At 40.3% G+C, this 16,399-nt stretch overlaps 1 protein-coding gene across 3 annotated transcripts in view; it reads right to left on the bottom strand.

Annotated features, from left to right (window-relative positions):
- Positions 1-16,399, bottom strand: part of robo1 (roundabout, axon guidance receptor, homolog 1 (Drosophila)) — a 294,093-nt gene that overhangs the window by 233,723 nt on the left and 43,971 nt on the right. For all 3 annotated transcript variants that reach the window (XM_028573117.1, XM_028573116.1, XM_028573119.1), the window contains exon 2: positions 3,037-3,151. In XM_028573117.1, coding sequence (XP_028428918.1) covers positions 3,037-3,115 — 79 coding nt within the window. In that variant the 5' untranslated portion in view covers positions 3,116-3,151. The remainder of the gene's footprint in view (positions 1-3,036; positions 3,152-16,399) is intronic.

Below are 16,399 nucleotides of genomic sequence, written 5' to 3'. Positions count from 1 at the left end.
ACACGGAGCCCAACAAACCGTAGTGCCATGCATTAATTTGATATTCACCGACTCCTTCAGTCTGCCAAACCACCACATGCGCCATTTTTCTGAACGATTCTGCAAAACCCACGATTACGTTCAATGACTAAGGCTAGGGAAATATTGGGATGATTGCAAATAAACTATGGTTAATGTATAGTCAGTGTTGGTATGCAAATTATAAGGTGCATAACTGTCCAATATGAATTTAATTCCTTGCATACTAGGCTGATATTGTCCCACAAGTTTTGGCTACAGTACAACAGTGTACACAGGACACTGGCTCATTACTCATGAACCTGAGAGGGTTAACAAAGCACCTCAGAAAACCCAGAGAATGAAAATACTTTTTAAAAAGTGAACAGGGAGTCGTTGCTTTTGGGAACTGGCGGTATTTACTTTAAGGCAACGAAATTAATAAGAGCTGTCAGTCAGCTAAAATGCAAAGAAACAAAATCAAAGTGATGCCTTGACATTTCTCTTTCATTGAGAGACAATGGAAAGAAGACACAGTGTCCTGGTGGATTATCACTTTCCTGCATCCAGATTTTTATGATGAATTATTTATTATGCTGAAACATTTGCAGAAAGTACAACACTTGACTTAGATCTAACATCCCTCTCCGGTTTGTGTGAATTGTCACTGAAGCTGAACACTTACATACGAAAGAATATCTATTTTCAAATCTTTGTTACCAACTCCAGTACACTAGATATGTCATTCTGCACTTATAATTCTTGTGGGTATCACCTTGTATCTTTACTGCTACAACTAGAGCAGAATATAAGTTAGAGGAGATAGAGATAAGAGAAGCCCTTGGTATACTACTCTGACGCCATCAGAGTGTTAAACAGAATCCACCACGAGCTGAATTCAATCCTAATACAGCTCTGCTGCCAGTCTGAAATCCTGCTCCAAAGGAGTGATTGAAAGCATTTTTGCCAAGGCAGTGATCACTCACCTGTGCTCACACAATACAAATCAGAGTACAGGGAGCCACACACTGCCCTACACTTGACAAGTAAATTGCTACCTAGATTGTGTTGGCAAAAGAAAATACGAGGAGAAAGAAGATGGTGGCATGGACATGGTGAAAGGAAATGAATGAGAGGTGAAAGGCAGCAGAAAGAAGCAAAGGAAAGCAGCGAGTGTGAAAAGCTCCGCTAATCAGGACTGCATGGACCTATGGTCCAGTCTGATGAGAACTTGGTGGAAATCAACATGGTGTAACTGAGATGACAGATAAAGTTTGGTGACAATAAAACCCTACAGGTGATTATCTTATCTCCGACTGGGAGACGTCTCAAAACCATGACTCAGGCCTTAGATGACAAACAAAGCCTCTTGAATTACATTTCGTCAAAGGTCTAACCAAGCCATGTAAAAACAAGCCCATCTAAATTGTGAAAAAAAGAGCTGAGTACAAGAAATGGAACACTGCAGATTAATCGAGACAGACATGAGAGATATTTTATGAAAAAGTACTTTTTTAACTGGCAGAGGTCAACTTAAAAAGTGGACACTCCCTGCCACATATGTCCACTTGATGACAGAAGACAATGGCATATTGCTATTATCACGGTGTATTTATTATCGTTGTATCTGTAAAGTCACAACTGTTTCGTTTTTGCACCAATAAAAAAATTAGAAAGAGATTAACATTATTAAAAAAGGATGAAAAAAACAGACTATTAACTATAGGCTGAACTGCAAAAGATAAATCAATAACTACTTTTTCTTTACCTCTAACTCTCAAACAAGGTTTGCTATTTCTCAACTTGAGATGTTGGAAGATTTGAAATTCTTTGGTGACCTTGTAACTTTTTGACAGAAACCACAGAGTGCTTCAATAATACATTTCAGCAGTGGCTGTTGGTGGATATTCTTTCAGAGGGGGCTATGCCAAAAATCAAGCAGACTTGTTGCTGATACAAAAATATGACTTGTTCTAGCAAGAAACAGAGAATTGTGTGTGAATATAATATATAGACTCAATGCCACTGTGAAACCAGGCCCAAGACACTCCACCACCAGATCCCATATCTGTGCCAACCTCTCCTCAGAGTAGGAAGCTGCCATCAGTCTGCAGCACTAGAAACACCCAGAGCATAACCAACATCAAGGATGAAGTTGTAGCAATATTCACAAGATAATTTTTTCATTTCTAATTAGGATCTTTTCATTAAGTAGCAGAGTGGATGTTCACTTAGAGTTTAATGGTAGCACTTGCCTTTTCCTAAATTTGAATGATTCCTCTTCACATCTACAGTATGCTTCATGTCCACATTTACACCGGCGATCAAGGAAAAGTGCTTAGGAGCGGAAGTCATTTTAGGATATTTAGATTTTGCCACATAACCCATCTTTCTGCACAGTGGGTGGAGCTTTCATTGTAACCCAACCGAGAGCTCTTAAAGTTCTTAAATCTATGCATCAACTATACATACTGACATGCACTGACATTATGTGCATTTAGGCAACAGGGGGCTCACAGTAGATTTTTTACAATCTGAAAGTTTTACTAAGTACTCCATTCATTCTATTTTTTGATATCCTTATCAGAATAGCATGGAGCCTAGCATACACCCAGTGCATGCTGAGATAGGACAGGTATCTTCTAGCCAATCAGAAAGCCGTTTCACTCATTGTACTATATAATGGTACAGCTAGACAAATACTTACATGCGTCCTGAGACAGGTAAGTTGTCTGAGAAAATCCTTTGTTAAATACTGTGAAAGATTAGATATAAATGCTGATGCATGCTTAGATCAATGTTTCAATTCTGTTGCCAAATGACTGATGTAACGTTTCAACGTTTCATTCATAGGGTTTACAGTTACATGGTGATCATAAATCATTAAAGCTAGGGCAAAGGTGTCAAGTGCATAATAGTCAGACAATGACACAAACTGACAGACACACTGACAAACCATGATGATGGAGCCAGACAATGAAGTCTTCATCACTGATGATGAGAAGGCATGCCAGTGCAGAGAAATATAATATGTCTTACCTGGGACTAAAGGAACCTCTTGGCCCTGGGCCAGCCTGAGCAGAACCATAATGAGGAGGGGCGACCACATGCCACGCATTATGATGCTCACTGTCCTGGCATCACGGACATCAATCTGGGGAAAGAGATAAACGTAAAGCAGTTAAAGACGTGTCTTGTTGCTGAGATATCTCGCTCTTCACTGGGTTGAAAAAAGAAAAATTGATATTCAATTTATTGTGCAAATTACAATAAATGCCAGGGTGCAGAAGGAAACAACAATTATTGCAACAGCATGACCACAATATGTAAAACAACCCATTCCTAATGGCATTTTTAAAGCATTAGTGAACACAAAGCAGCTATCTTGACAAATGGAACTCAACCGAGTTCCTTTACGTAGTAATAGTATAGCAGTTAAATCCATAATTTATAAGCCTGAGAGAGTTCAGTCTTAGAATATTAAGAAGATATACAAATCGACTTTCTTTGTTGCCAAACTCTTACTCTGTAGCTCCTTTTGTACACACACAACAAATGCCTCTGTGTCAAATTGATTTCAGACAGGTGAGACAAAAGTGTCAGAGTTTAGTGGTGTGTGCGAGAGAATGCCGCTGCGCTGACATTACCTGTGCATAGTGACAGGGACCGTCTGTAGCATGGAAATAAATCGGAGGATTCTCCGGATCAGCCATCTGTGGAACAACCTGTTCACCCTTGTTTGATTACATCCAGCAGGCCGGGCAACCGCGGCTGCTCCGTCTCCAGGCCTTTCTCCATATCTCCCTCTCTCTCTTTCACACTCCCCTCTCTGCACTGCTATGCTCTATGATTTTCTCTTCGCAGCCCTTTTTCCCAGGCATGACACACTCCTTGAATTGGATATGCTCCGACTAAAATATGATGGACTTGCTTTATCATAAATTCCAAGGCGCTACAGTGGTGACTCTTCAAGCCTTGCATCTTTTGAGATGATGAAGAGCATTAAACATTGCCTCTCCACAGTAAAAAGGTGAACGTATGCGATAATGAAAAGAAAATGCTCACAAAGCAAACTACACCACATCTTTCCTACTACTGTGCTATGCTCTCCTTCCAATCATGTGTTAAATGTCCCTTTAATTCTTCCAAACTTCCACGTCTTTTTAATTCATGCAACACCAAATGGACTATTTGCTTATTACAGGCAGCTCCTTCTTTTTATGCCCTCCTTTTCTTCCCATCTCTCTCTCCTGCTCTCCTTTCTGAAATAGGTTTGCAGGTAAAAGAAGGCACAAGCACACCAATTTGCTCTCTCTCTTTCTTATTATTTTTCTTATCTTCGGGTACTCAGTGAACACTTTTGCACCCCTTTATATGCATTTCCTGTTCACAGAATTAAAACAGCGTCTGAAAAGCCTGTCTATCAGATCTCAACCATGGGGAGCTCATTGTTGGAGTGTGTGTTATTATCACTTCTCAATCCTCCAGTGTCACAGCAGAGCCAAAGAATTATGTGTTTTATTTGCACAATTGCTCCATTTGCATGTAATGATGACAAGCGTGTTCCTAGCTAAATGTCCGATAAAGAAGTCCCTGTGGTTAGACTGAAGCCACCTGAACCAGTAGCACGCCAGGATCCTGGAGGAGCGGTGGACTAGGTTCCCCCATTTTTCTTGATAATTGTGTCAGATAAACACTGTATCCTCTACTCGCGGGCAATCTGATAAATACCCAATTACCAGTCAGGAGATGGCTGTGACAAGTGGTCGCAAGGGGTCTTTGGTTTGAGAATGTGGGAAACACAGCACTGAGATGGCCTCCTCAACCCAAAAGCAAGTAATGGGGAGCTGGACTCGTAATTCAACTCATCACCTTGTTCCATTTTATTAATGAATGGACGGATTAGAGATAATAGAAGATTTATTTGAGCCCTCCTCTCTAGAAACCACAAACACTTATGTGAAGATGCATGGCAGTACAATCATATTCCTCTGTCCTCATTATAAAGCCTGCTTCTACCAAAGGAAATGAGCATGTTTTACAAGACTTGTTTCAGTGGCTTCCTCCGTGTTCACTACCAATTCAGTTCGAGAGGAATGAAAGGCCCTTATTGTCTCTCTTCATCTGACTCAATGACTGCCGAACGGATTGAAGCCAATTAATCAGACAAGACAAGAAGCACTGCTGCTGGCTCAGTGACCAACTCCCACAAAAGACAGGAACCATCAGCAGAACACTCACTGCCCACAAATTGATTTCTTGAATGCCTACTAAACCAAGGCGATGTCATTCAAAACCTGCGGTTTCTCATTGTGACACACAAGACCCAAGCTCTAAAACTCAGAGATCAGAAAATTGTGGATAACATTGTTACTATGTATGAACAAATTAATAACTTTTCCCATTCATCTTGCAAATGACGGAAGTTCTGCTGCACTATTGAGATGCAATGCTCATGTGCAGTATCCTTGAACCCGGACAAGACGCAGGAGAAATGCTTAAAAGCAGCAGGTAACTAAAAAGCAGCAGGTAACTTAAAGTGCAGCTATAGTTGGAGGCCTCTGATAATAAGAATGAACTTCATATTACCTCTGACTGGGACCTCTACTCCTGACTGCTTAATCTGCTTCTCTTTTATCTTCTGCTTTTGTGCTTCTGAGGCATACTGCACATTCTTCCACAGACAAACCAGACGTAAGGAAGAGTAGGAAGCAAGGTGGACAAGAAATCAAATACACAAAGTAAGAAAATAGTGTATTTATACAATGTAGCCACTTCTTTAGGTACACATGTGCAGTCTAATGTAATCCAATACAACTGTTCTCCCATAAAATCCACTTCTATGATGCCCATAACGTTAGTGGTGGTGGTGTACTGGACTGCATTAAATTCAGAAGTGTTTCTAATATTCCTCTCAATGTAATGTATTCCGCTAGTGTTTCCCCTACCATTGTTTTGAAAATGAAACGCCCCCCCTTTGTCCATCTAGTTATGTTTTGTATTGCCATTTACTTTGAGATGTCAACATGTGGTGGAGTTAGATGGGTTCAATCAGTCTCATACACCTTATATGATACGTCAGCAGTGTGAGTTAAGTATTTTTAGTATAACTTTCCTGCGTTTCTTCTGACAGTGTTTTCTTGCTTAGACGCAGCGGAGAGATACAGTATGTCCTGGTAGTCAAATGCAGGTTTATTTTCAGGACACAGCTCAACATAGACTCAACTACCAGGACAAAGATACCCACGTAATATGGCTAACTCTGGCTGCTGAATATAAGCTTCACTAAAACACTTGGGAATGCATAGATATTGTCCCTTATTTCTGATGCAGAAGTCGTGTTAAAGGGGAATCGCTTCATGGACGTTACATGTTACAGTATGGTATAGTATTGAACCTTGGAGAAGAGTTACAATTAGTGTCCAAAAAAACTCACTCAACATACATATATATGTATAGTATGTGAGTATTTCAGATATCACAAACTTCAAATAATAATCCAAATCTATCCTTTAATTGACATACATTACAGGGCAAAAGTTTGGACACACCTTCTCATTCAATGCGTTTCCTTTATTTTCATGACTATTTACATTGTAGATTCTCACTGAAGGCATTACAACTATGAATGAACACATATGGAATTATGTTCTTAACAAAAAAGTGTGAAATAACTGAAAACATGTCTTATATTTTAGATTCTTCAAAGTAGCCACCTTTTGCTTTTTTGATAACTCTGCAAACCCTTGGTGTTCTCTCAATGAGCTTCATGAGGTAGTCACCTGAAATGGTTTTACCTTCACAGGTGTGCTTTGTCAGGGTTAATTAGTGGAATTTTTTCCCTTATTAATAAAAAAGCAAAGGGTGGCTACTTTAAAGAATCTAAAATATAAGACATATATGTTTTCAGTTATTTCACACTTTTTTGTAAAGTACATAATTCCATATGTGTTCATTCATAGTTTCGATGCCTTCAGTGAGAATCTACAATGTAAATAGTCATGAAAATAAAAAGGAAACGCATTGAATGAGAAGGTGTGTCCAAACTTTTGGCCTGTACTGTATATGTTTTATTAATTGCTATTCTGCCTTTCTCTCCTGTCGGTATGACTATTCTAAATTGAGGTTTTTTTTTTCCTAAGTTGCCCATTTGTTCTGTACAAAGAGTGATTTTTGCAGGTTCTATACAACCAATATACAATTTTTCGTCACTGCAAGCACTCACCCACCCACAAGTGTCAAGAGTATTGTGCAACTCAAGTTCAGTATCGACAACAAGTTCAGCATTCATTTATGACACTACATATTTCTCTCAGTCTTGTAAAACACACGTAGAGCAGTGGGATCAAAAAGAAAAAAGACAGGGCACAGGGATGGCACGCTAGTTGATGAATTAATTAATCTCCGAGTTCAAAGCGTGAAGCATAGACACACATGTAAATCTCTGAGTTTTTGCATTGTGCTATGTCAGCGTCATGTTTTGATGGATAGGTTCTGTGCATCTCAAGCACTCTATTCTCTATATCACCATGACTACTCCTTCCTCATAAAAATGCCAACACTGGATTAAGCATCTCACATCCACAGTGCATTATGCCTCCTCACTTCATTTCAATAAAAGGATTAACCTGCCTGGGATCTGTAAAGTGATCGGTGGGGAGGATGGACGACATGTGGCTGAACTGTCCTTCCCCCTTAGTGTAGCTCACATCTCTCATGCTACTAATCATCCACACTCCTGTGAGGGCCATGGTACACACTGTGGCAACACACCGGGACCAGAAACAAATCTGAAGCCATTAGGGTGCCCTGCAGTTGACTTACATAATAGCATATGCTTCATCCATTCCACAGGGAAAGACACTGCTTCACTGTCCCACTTTCTGTTCATTGCTCCAGTACATGTATGTCATGTAGAGTAGGCTAGTCACAAGACAGTTTTACAATGGTACATTCTTTTCAGTTTGGTGTTGCCTAGATGGAAGTTTTATATTCTGGGAAAGGTGTTCAAATTGCTATAATTTAACAGGGGTTAAGGGTCTCTTCCTTCCAAACTGGCAAAATGATGGAGATATGAGAAAAACCCAAATTAGAATAAATTAGAAGAGCCGAAAGCACTCCAGCGTAACTGTAGAGACGGGCCTGGTCACACGCGGCCGCCCCACAGTGATCCGTCCTCTCATGGATGTGATCTGAGATAAATTAAAAGCTGATTATTTCCTGGAGGGAGAAGCCAAGCGCTTGGCCCCCAGCCCCCTCACCGGCGGTGATGGATTAGTCCACAATCTGCACTATGGACCTGTCCACACTGACTGCACAGCCATGGACGCCACAGGCCTAAGTGCCTCCTATCAAGATGCCATCTCTGACAACTCTTAATTTATTTGAATAAATGTTCCGCCATCTCTTTAAAAGGACAATTGCATTTTATTAACGAGACAGATGGATGGTTCTTTGATTTTTTTTTGAAGTAGTATTCAGGGATGCGGGGCTAAAAAGGGGGTGCACCGGCCCCCCCGAAATATGAACCCTAGGCTAGAGTGCTGTCAATCTGACAATTGTGATTTCCATTGGATCAGAGTACTTTCACTTGGCTGCCATTCCCTGCCCTTGTCACATGACCAATTCATGTTTCCATGATGACTACCCAAAATTCTGATACCATGGAACCAGCACTGGAATTGTTTTTTTTAAAAGTGGCAGACTGAGCCTATAGAAAATGTGTATTGTATTTGGATACAGAATTTGTTTAAAATGAAAACAAGTGAAATTAATAATGAATGTGATATGTTATGTGATGTTTTATTTAGCAGAATTACATTATGTTGTTCTATCCTATTCAATATTTCCTTTATTTCTAAGCAGACATAAAATGACCCCCCCCACCCCTTAAACAATCCTGGAAGGGCACAGAGCAGCCTGAAGGGCACAACAAACAGGCTGATTCCCAGTAAGAAATGCCTCCCTATGAAACAGGAGGACTGCAGTCAGAGAGCACTAAGCAGCTGTAGGGTCTGTGTCCGAGCTCAGTTTCACAGTCCATGAGCTTCCACATAGCTGAGGTTTTTTACATTATAGTCCCATTCTCATGTGTCTGAACCATTTTCCCTGGGTCGGCATCATTTGGATGGCGTACAGCACAATTTGTCTGCAGTCACTGGGTCTGCGTGAGTGGGAACAAAGGCGGTCAGCCCGGCTATTGTGTCCTTTTGTGTCCCATATGTCAGAAGTCTGCTGCACAAACAATGCAGCAACTGCCAAGAGCACAACAGTCATTATCGGGTGTAGAATCACTGTCATTATCCTGCAGCAATCATAACTCTAATTACAAAAGTTGCTTTGTAAGCAGGTAGATTATGCAATGTTAATTACCCGTGCACAATGCAGCATGCGTATGTTCAAATGCCACTCAGTATTGTAGCCTGCACAAAAGCGGCACACATTTTACCCTGTGCCATATGCAAAGCAACGCCAGGTCCCATGGCGGTTGGTTTAAGCCCTCATGGTACAATCACAGACCTCTTGTCATTAATAATTTCTCATTAATAATAGTTGTAATGAATCACGCTTAAGTAGATTATCTGACATAAACCAATATGTCTCTGTGCGTAGTTCTAATTGATGAACCTCATCCTATAAACTGGTCCATCTCATTACTCAGTCTCACCTACACCATCAGCTGGAGGAAGCTGAGCTTGGAGGTATTTTCCAAGACTTGGACTCAAAAACTTATTTTTCATTCTCAAGGTATCACTGCCCTTGTTCCTGCATATACTTTGGAACAGCCTGCCGGAGGATCTGAGAGGAGCTGGAAATATTGATAACTTTAAACGTAGACTAAAAACCTATACTCATTCAGTGTGGCTTTCACGTAATGTCTTGTAATTTCACGGTTTTACTGTTTATACTTATTTTAGTGTTTTATGCCTTCCTTGGCTTTAGTGTTTTTACTTTTTACATGCATACTGTATATATTTATAACAGTTTGTTTTATATATTTTTAAATTATTGACATGGTTTTAAACATATAACGGTTTATTTTTAACTACCAATATTGTATCCACTTTGTGTGAATTGGAATCTAAATACACTTTTGTATCCATTTTTGTCTGCTGTTTTTTTTCTCACTGTACAGCACTGCCCTCTTTCCTAACTTACTGGGCTTTAAAATATGTCACGGCCACCATATAACAAGTTCTAAAACATACTGAGGGCATGTATGACTGTAACTGAAAATATATAGATGAATTGATCAAATCATTGTACTGACCCCACATTTTATTCCAAGGATAATGAAGATAGATTATATCCCACTTTCCATGCTAAATTCTTTTTCTCAACATACAAATGCAGCTTTGGTGTGTAAATGTGCATTTTGTTGCAATGCACAGCAGCAAGATTTTCTTTTTTCCCCAAGCACAGCGCAGCAGCCTTTTTGCATTAATTGCCAAAAGGGTGCACTTTACCAACCCACTCTGGCAAATTAAATACTCAGAATAATACCTTCATCATTGCTGTATGTCTATGCTCTGACACAAGCATATATCTGGCTTTGGAAGGCAGTGCAGCAGAGCCTGCCAACTCAGAAAGACCTGAAACCAAGGGGCAATAAAAAGTGACATCAGCAATGGGAAAGTTAATAGTGTGTTTCAGATGCACTTTCTGGAGGACAGGAGTAGCAGAGGCTTCATTCACTGTAAGCGACAGTGGCTGGCAATCTCCCTCTGCCTCCCATATGCCCTTATGAATTTTAACCTGCTCTCTTTAATAACTTTTCAAATAGGTAAGGCTTCCAGAGGGGGGTTATGTGACAGATACCGTCTGGGCATCCTCTGCATTTACAGTGTGTGTACAGATCATAGTAACAGCTTGTTTTGCTTATTTGTCTATTTAATGTGCTGTTTGATTGCAGCTGGCAGTTCTCTAGTGTTGTGTGTTGTAAGAACTGGTGGTTGTGCAAGTCTGTTTTGACTTCACATGAGCCTATTTTCAACTGTGAGGAGCTCATTTCAGCACAGCTGTCAGAGCACGCCTCGAGCAGAAAAAACTGAATATAGAAAGACACAGACAGACTGAAGACAACATGACTGCAGGCATGGGTTTCAAATTGGGCCACAGGCACATTTTTTCTCCTCAGGGTTCTTCCACTGTATGTTCTCTCGCTGGTTTATAATCTGACATACCTCTTATTGCCTGTGTGTAGTAACATATGATATATGGTACCATTTATCTTTACAGTTAAAGTGAACCTGGTTGTCATCAGAGCAGTGCGATGTAACAGCTAATTCTACAAGAAGAGGTAGAACAAAAGATTATTCACTCAAGGTTCTACTATAACACAACACACTCTGCTCTAATCCAACATTGTAAAGCTATTATGGTAATAAAACTCTGGGTCTGTACTTATCAAACTTGCTCTACAGAGCCAGCCTTGGAGAAAACATTTCACTAAAAGTGAAAAACAAGACACAATTATAAAATGACGTACTCCTGCTTACAGCAAAGTGTAGAAGTAGTTCTTACTGTATGTGATCACATGGGAAATCACATGCATGCTTGGAGCAGGAATAGCCAATAAGAAACAAGGAAGGGGTCCAACGAAATTGGCAAGGGAAAAACTGGTCAAAAGAAATTTGACTAACATGTTGTATTCCTAAACTTGTGAATAGGAGTAAAAGTAAGGGAATTTTTACTTTTATCTTTCACTTAGGTCCGTGTTTTAACTTTGAGGTAAAAACAGGCACTGGTCTCAAAATATCCTTCAAGCGATACTGTGTATATCAGGAGATAGACTCGTTCAAATCAAAGCTAAAATGGTTCAGTTCTTCCTTCCCTTTGCAACATTCCAACCACTGGCCCGACAACTCATAGTGGTAGACTTTCATGCTCCAGCAAACCGCAGACAAGGATCAAATGTGTGATATGAGACATGAAAACTATACAGGGATAAACAGCTGCAGCTGCAGCTGCAAAGATCGCCAGCGAGCAGCAAAGAAAGAAAAAAACTCCGGTAGATAATGAGAACACAGTGGGTTTGTACTGTCGCTGTGCTGACAGACAGGAGCACTGGTCCCGAACATGTACGAGGTTCAACAAACATGGTGAGCCCTCCTCCTCGGGACTGTCAGCCTTCAGCAGAGCACATCATCTCTCCATGAGGATTTCATCACATTAGCCCAAGCCAGGCGCACAGATAGCAGCAGCAGCTATAGTGTCATCATCCACAGACGCACAATCACCAATTAGAGCTACCACGCACACTGTAATTAGCAAGACGGACTGATTTGAGCTTGTATAAAATGTATTCATATTATTCAGATTACAAATAAGCACAGTCATCTAATTAGCTTGCATCGCTCACAAGCTTAATTAAAGTTAATACATTATGATACCTCAAAATCCAGAGATTACAATGCTCCAAGGTTGTAGTTAATTAGAATATTCACACATTGACAGGCAGGGAACACCGCCTCCCTTTCCCCTTAGCCAATTAAAAGTGAGTGTCAAAGTGGGCAAAAACTTTGTTCTGAGTTTTTCTGAGATTCTTCATATGTGAAAGTGCTCAAGGTAACATTCTTCCTACTACTGAACACTCATGGTCTTTTGCCAAAATATCCTTTTCCTCTCTTCCAATCCTTCCTGTCTTTGTTGCATGAAACGATACTACCAGCCAAGTCAAATTGGCAATTACAGAGCCTGTCACCCACACCGCTCCGCCCTAGTGATTGTTTACAAACGCTTACAAAAAGGCCATTTTACAGATTCCTCCCTCGGTATTTATCTTGACTGTGGCAGGCAAACCGAGAGAAGACAGAGCTGAATATTCATTGTATGGCAGAGGACTTTCACACTTTGTAGAATTGACTTTGCACTCACAGTCTCCACGAAGCTGCATTAACATAAAGTGGCTCATTACAGTATTGCATGGCTACAAGGCCAGTTTTGTTATTAATGCAAGGGGGGGGGCACCCACGTTAATTTGTTGTCAGGATGTGGGAATAAATCAGAGAGAGCAGAATACAGTACAGCCTCCTGATGTTGTCCTTGTTATCGTGAGTCTTTTAGTACCGCCCACACCGTACTAAAACACCGACACGCATGCTGAACACTCGGTTTTATAATAAATAAGGACAGAGGAGTCAAAAGAATCATACTGTATGTACCCCCTCCATTAATAAGATATCAGGAGAGAGTTAGCTCCTGAGGGACCTAAGAACAAAAAAGAATTAAATAGAATGTAAAAAGGGTAGGTGTAATAAGCAAATGCTTCAACCTTTTTAATCAGTATTGATTATAAACAAGTTAAGATGACACTGCATGAACTAAGGGGACACGGTTTTTGTTTTTGTTTTTTTACCATTTATGTTATGTAAGTGATGTGTATTTATGTGATTGATTGATTGAAATCAACTAAACTAAACTCAACGTTGCAAAACTTGTCCTTTTTCAACCTGTGGGTAAAAATGTTTTAACTATTATACTGCCTACAGTTATAGCTATTTATAGCCATTTAAAACATACTTAACAAGGCACCTGGTATTTGAAGCCTGAAATATACGGTGGTGAATATTCACAGACTGTCACAACATATGTCCTTTATGAAATTAATTGCTCATGATACCTTGGCAACGCTGAAGTTATAGATGCTCCTCTATCAAAGCTTTACTGAGTGCGCTTGAGTACTTAGGGGTCACGAAAGGTAAAGGATTATCATCACTGAAGTTGGTGGAACACAAAGTGATGAGAGAGAGCCATCCATGACATCTAAGAGAAGTGCAGGTGTTACTATTCATAGAACAACCATCTAAGATACAACACATAGGATTTTGTCTGTCTCAAAGCACAAAATGCCTTTATCTGTGGAGGTCTAGCATGACCCTACAGTAGATAAAGTAAATAGGGGAAATTACTAAAAGCAAAAACATTGGAAACCATTTTTATCAGATCTAATTAAGAGCCTTTGTACTACAGTGACAATTCTAGCCAGCCTGCCAATTAAGGATGATTTAAGTAATCTAAAATCAAAATCTGACAGATTAATCTTTCTGCGGTCTCTTTAGATTGCTAGCAGTGAAGCTACAGAAGCTCAAAGGCAATAGCTGATAGGTATATAAAAGCATATGATACAAACTAACATTACTCTTGGAATCAGATATTCAGAAATACTCAACACACTGAACACAACTGAACAGCATACTGTCCTGTGGATGGAATGGTCAGAGAATCAAATGAATGCCCTCATATTAGATGTAGGGCTTTACTAACTGGTTAGGAGACCAGACTTGTTGTTGAGTTAGGTGGAGGTTGTTTCATTTAGCATCAGCCGCTGGAAGAGAGCAAATGATGTGAGTAAGAAGTAAAGAGTGAACTCAAACAGAGTTACAGTACACAGGTAATATGCTGATGGCCCAAAGGTTGTGTGAAATCAGGCACACCTTTCAACAAAGTTACTTTTTGTTAAATTGAAGAGGTGTTTATGCATTATAAGAAGAAGTTGGATTTATTGCTTTCATGGTATTAGTTTATTTTGTTATTTTTTTTAGTAAGTACTATTTAGTTTGTTCATAGACCATCAGTTTACCTTCAGTTGGAGCAATTCTACAGCTTGGAATAGACGCCAAAATCTATTGTTTTAACAGTTAAGCAAAACCGTCAATGGTTTTTTCCTTAAAATTAGGGTATTAAAAATAAACATTTATTCCCATTCATGGTTTGTTTATAAAGAAAACCCCAACATAAGACTTTATCTAGCATGTGTACAAATTTCCTGCTCATTTTTTTACTTGATATTTAAATGATTCCCACACAACAAAACAAAGAAATTAAGAAAAAATAATCCAACAAGATTTACAAGTGCTCCTGAACACTCACTCACAGACATGAAGGAGCACATGTGCACACAGACAAACACAGACACACAAACTAACAGACAGACTCGGAGGGTATTCCTGTCTCCTGCACCCTGATGTAGATGGATGCCCTGGCTGCTGATCTGAATCTCCATTAGGTCATTTCAATAAGCAGCGTGGCCCAGCCATGCCCACAAAGCACAAAGTGGACGGAGCCGAGAAGCTTGGGAGGAGAACTACTCTCCCAGCCCTGTGGGGAAACAACCTTGACACAGTCATCTGTCTTAGTTACACAGGAGTTAGACCTACACACACACACACACACACACACACACACACACACACACACACACACACACACACACACACACACACACACAGGAGGAGCCGGGCTAGCCCCTGCAATCTCTGCTATGTTGTTATGATACTGCATTAAAAGACCTAATAGAGTGCATCTAAAAAAATATTGAAAATATCACAGGGAGAAATAGAGGTTTGGCTGAATATAATGGATGACAAAAGTATTAGAGTGTTGGGGGTTGTTGTTTCTTGGTCAGCTGCTTGCAAGTGGCCCCGCCAGGTGAAGGTAATGTGGGGAGGCTGAGGGTGGAGCAGGTCATGATGGAAAACACAGATGAGAAGTCTAGGGAGGAGGGTAGGAGGAGGGGGGGGGGCACAGCGGTGAGCTCTCACTCCTTCACCCCGGGGCTGGCTGTGTTTACGGAGCTGTCAGTCACGTGGGGAGGCCTCTCCCAGGGGACACGGGCCACCAGGGCGATGAGAAAATAATAGCTCCTTCTGTCAGAGCTTCGAGGGACAGGGGTCTGATGGACACCACTGGGAATTAGAGCCAGCCTCCGGGACACATCCCGTCCTACACTTAAACACTGGCAGGATAGACACCACATGGGACGAGGAGGAGTAAAAAAGACACCAGTATCACCAATGATATCAATATCCATGCTAAGAACACACAATATTTGGGATGTCCTTGTGTGCCTTGGTGATATCATTGAGATGTCTGAGGTAAAAGAGAACAAGTTTTAGGAAGTATTTGCCCTTAGCAGTATCAACTATTTCTAGAAGGTCTTTAAATTACCTTATTTTGTGTGATAATGTAGCGGTGACAAGGACATTTTTGGAATGTTAAATGACAAAATACTCACGAGTCTCAATAACTGGATATTTGCTCATTGTTTCTTTCAGCTAACTCTCAAAATCAGAAATGTCCCAGCATACTCGAATGCAACAACAAAGAAATTTTTTAAAGTGCTTGCAATTTCGACTTTACAATAAGGAATGCCATACGGGTGAAAAAATTTGATTGATTACCTGTCTCAGAAAATCTCTGCAACTTAATTTTCATATTGCAGTGAAATAAATGGCGATCAATGGCTGCCTGGCAGAAAGGAGACCAATCTAAAACACTGTGCTATGTTTTGGAAGATAATCATGTGTGAAGTATATACAATTTGCAGGAATAGGATGAAACAACTGGTTTGTTTCTAAAGCAAACAGTGCCAGACCTGACGTGAGGCTGAGAGCAGGCTTGC

Source organism: Perca flavescens, chromosome 3, assembly GCF_004354835.1.
Source record: "Perca flavescens isolate YP-PL-M2 chromosome 3, PFLA_1.0, whole genome shotgun sequence".
Classification (NCBI taxonomy): Eukaryota; Metazoa; Chordata; class Actinopteri; order Perciformes; family Percidae; genus Perca; species Perca flavescens.
This window is presented reverse-complemented; position numbering and strand designations above follow the sequence as displayed.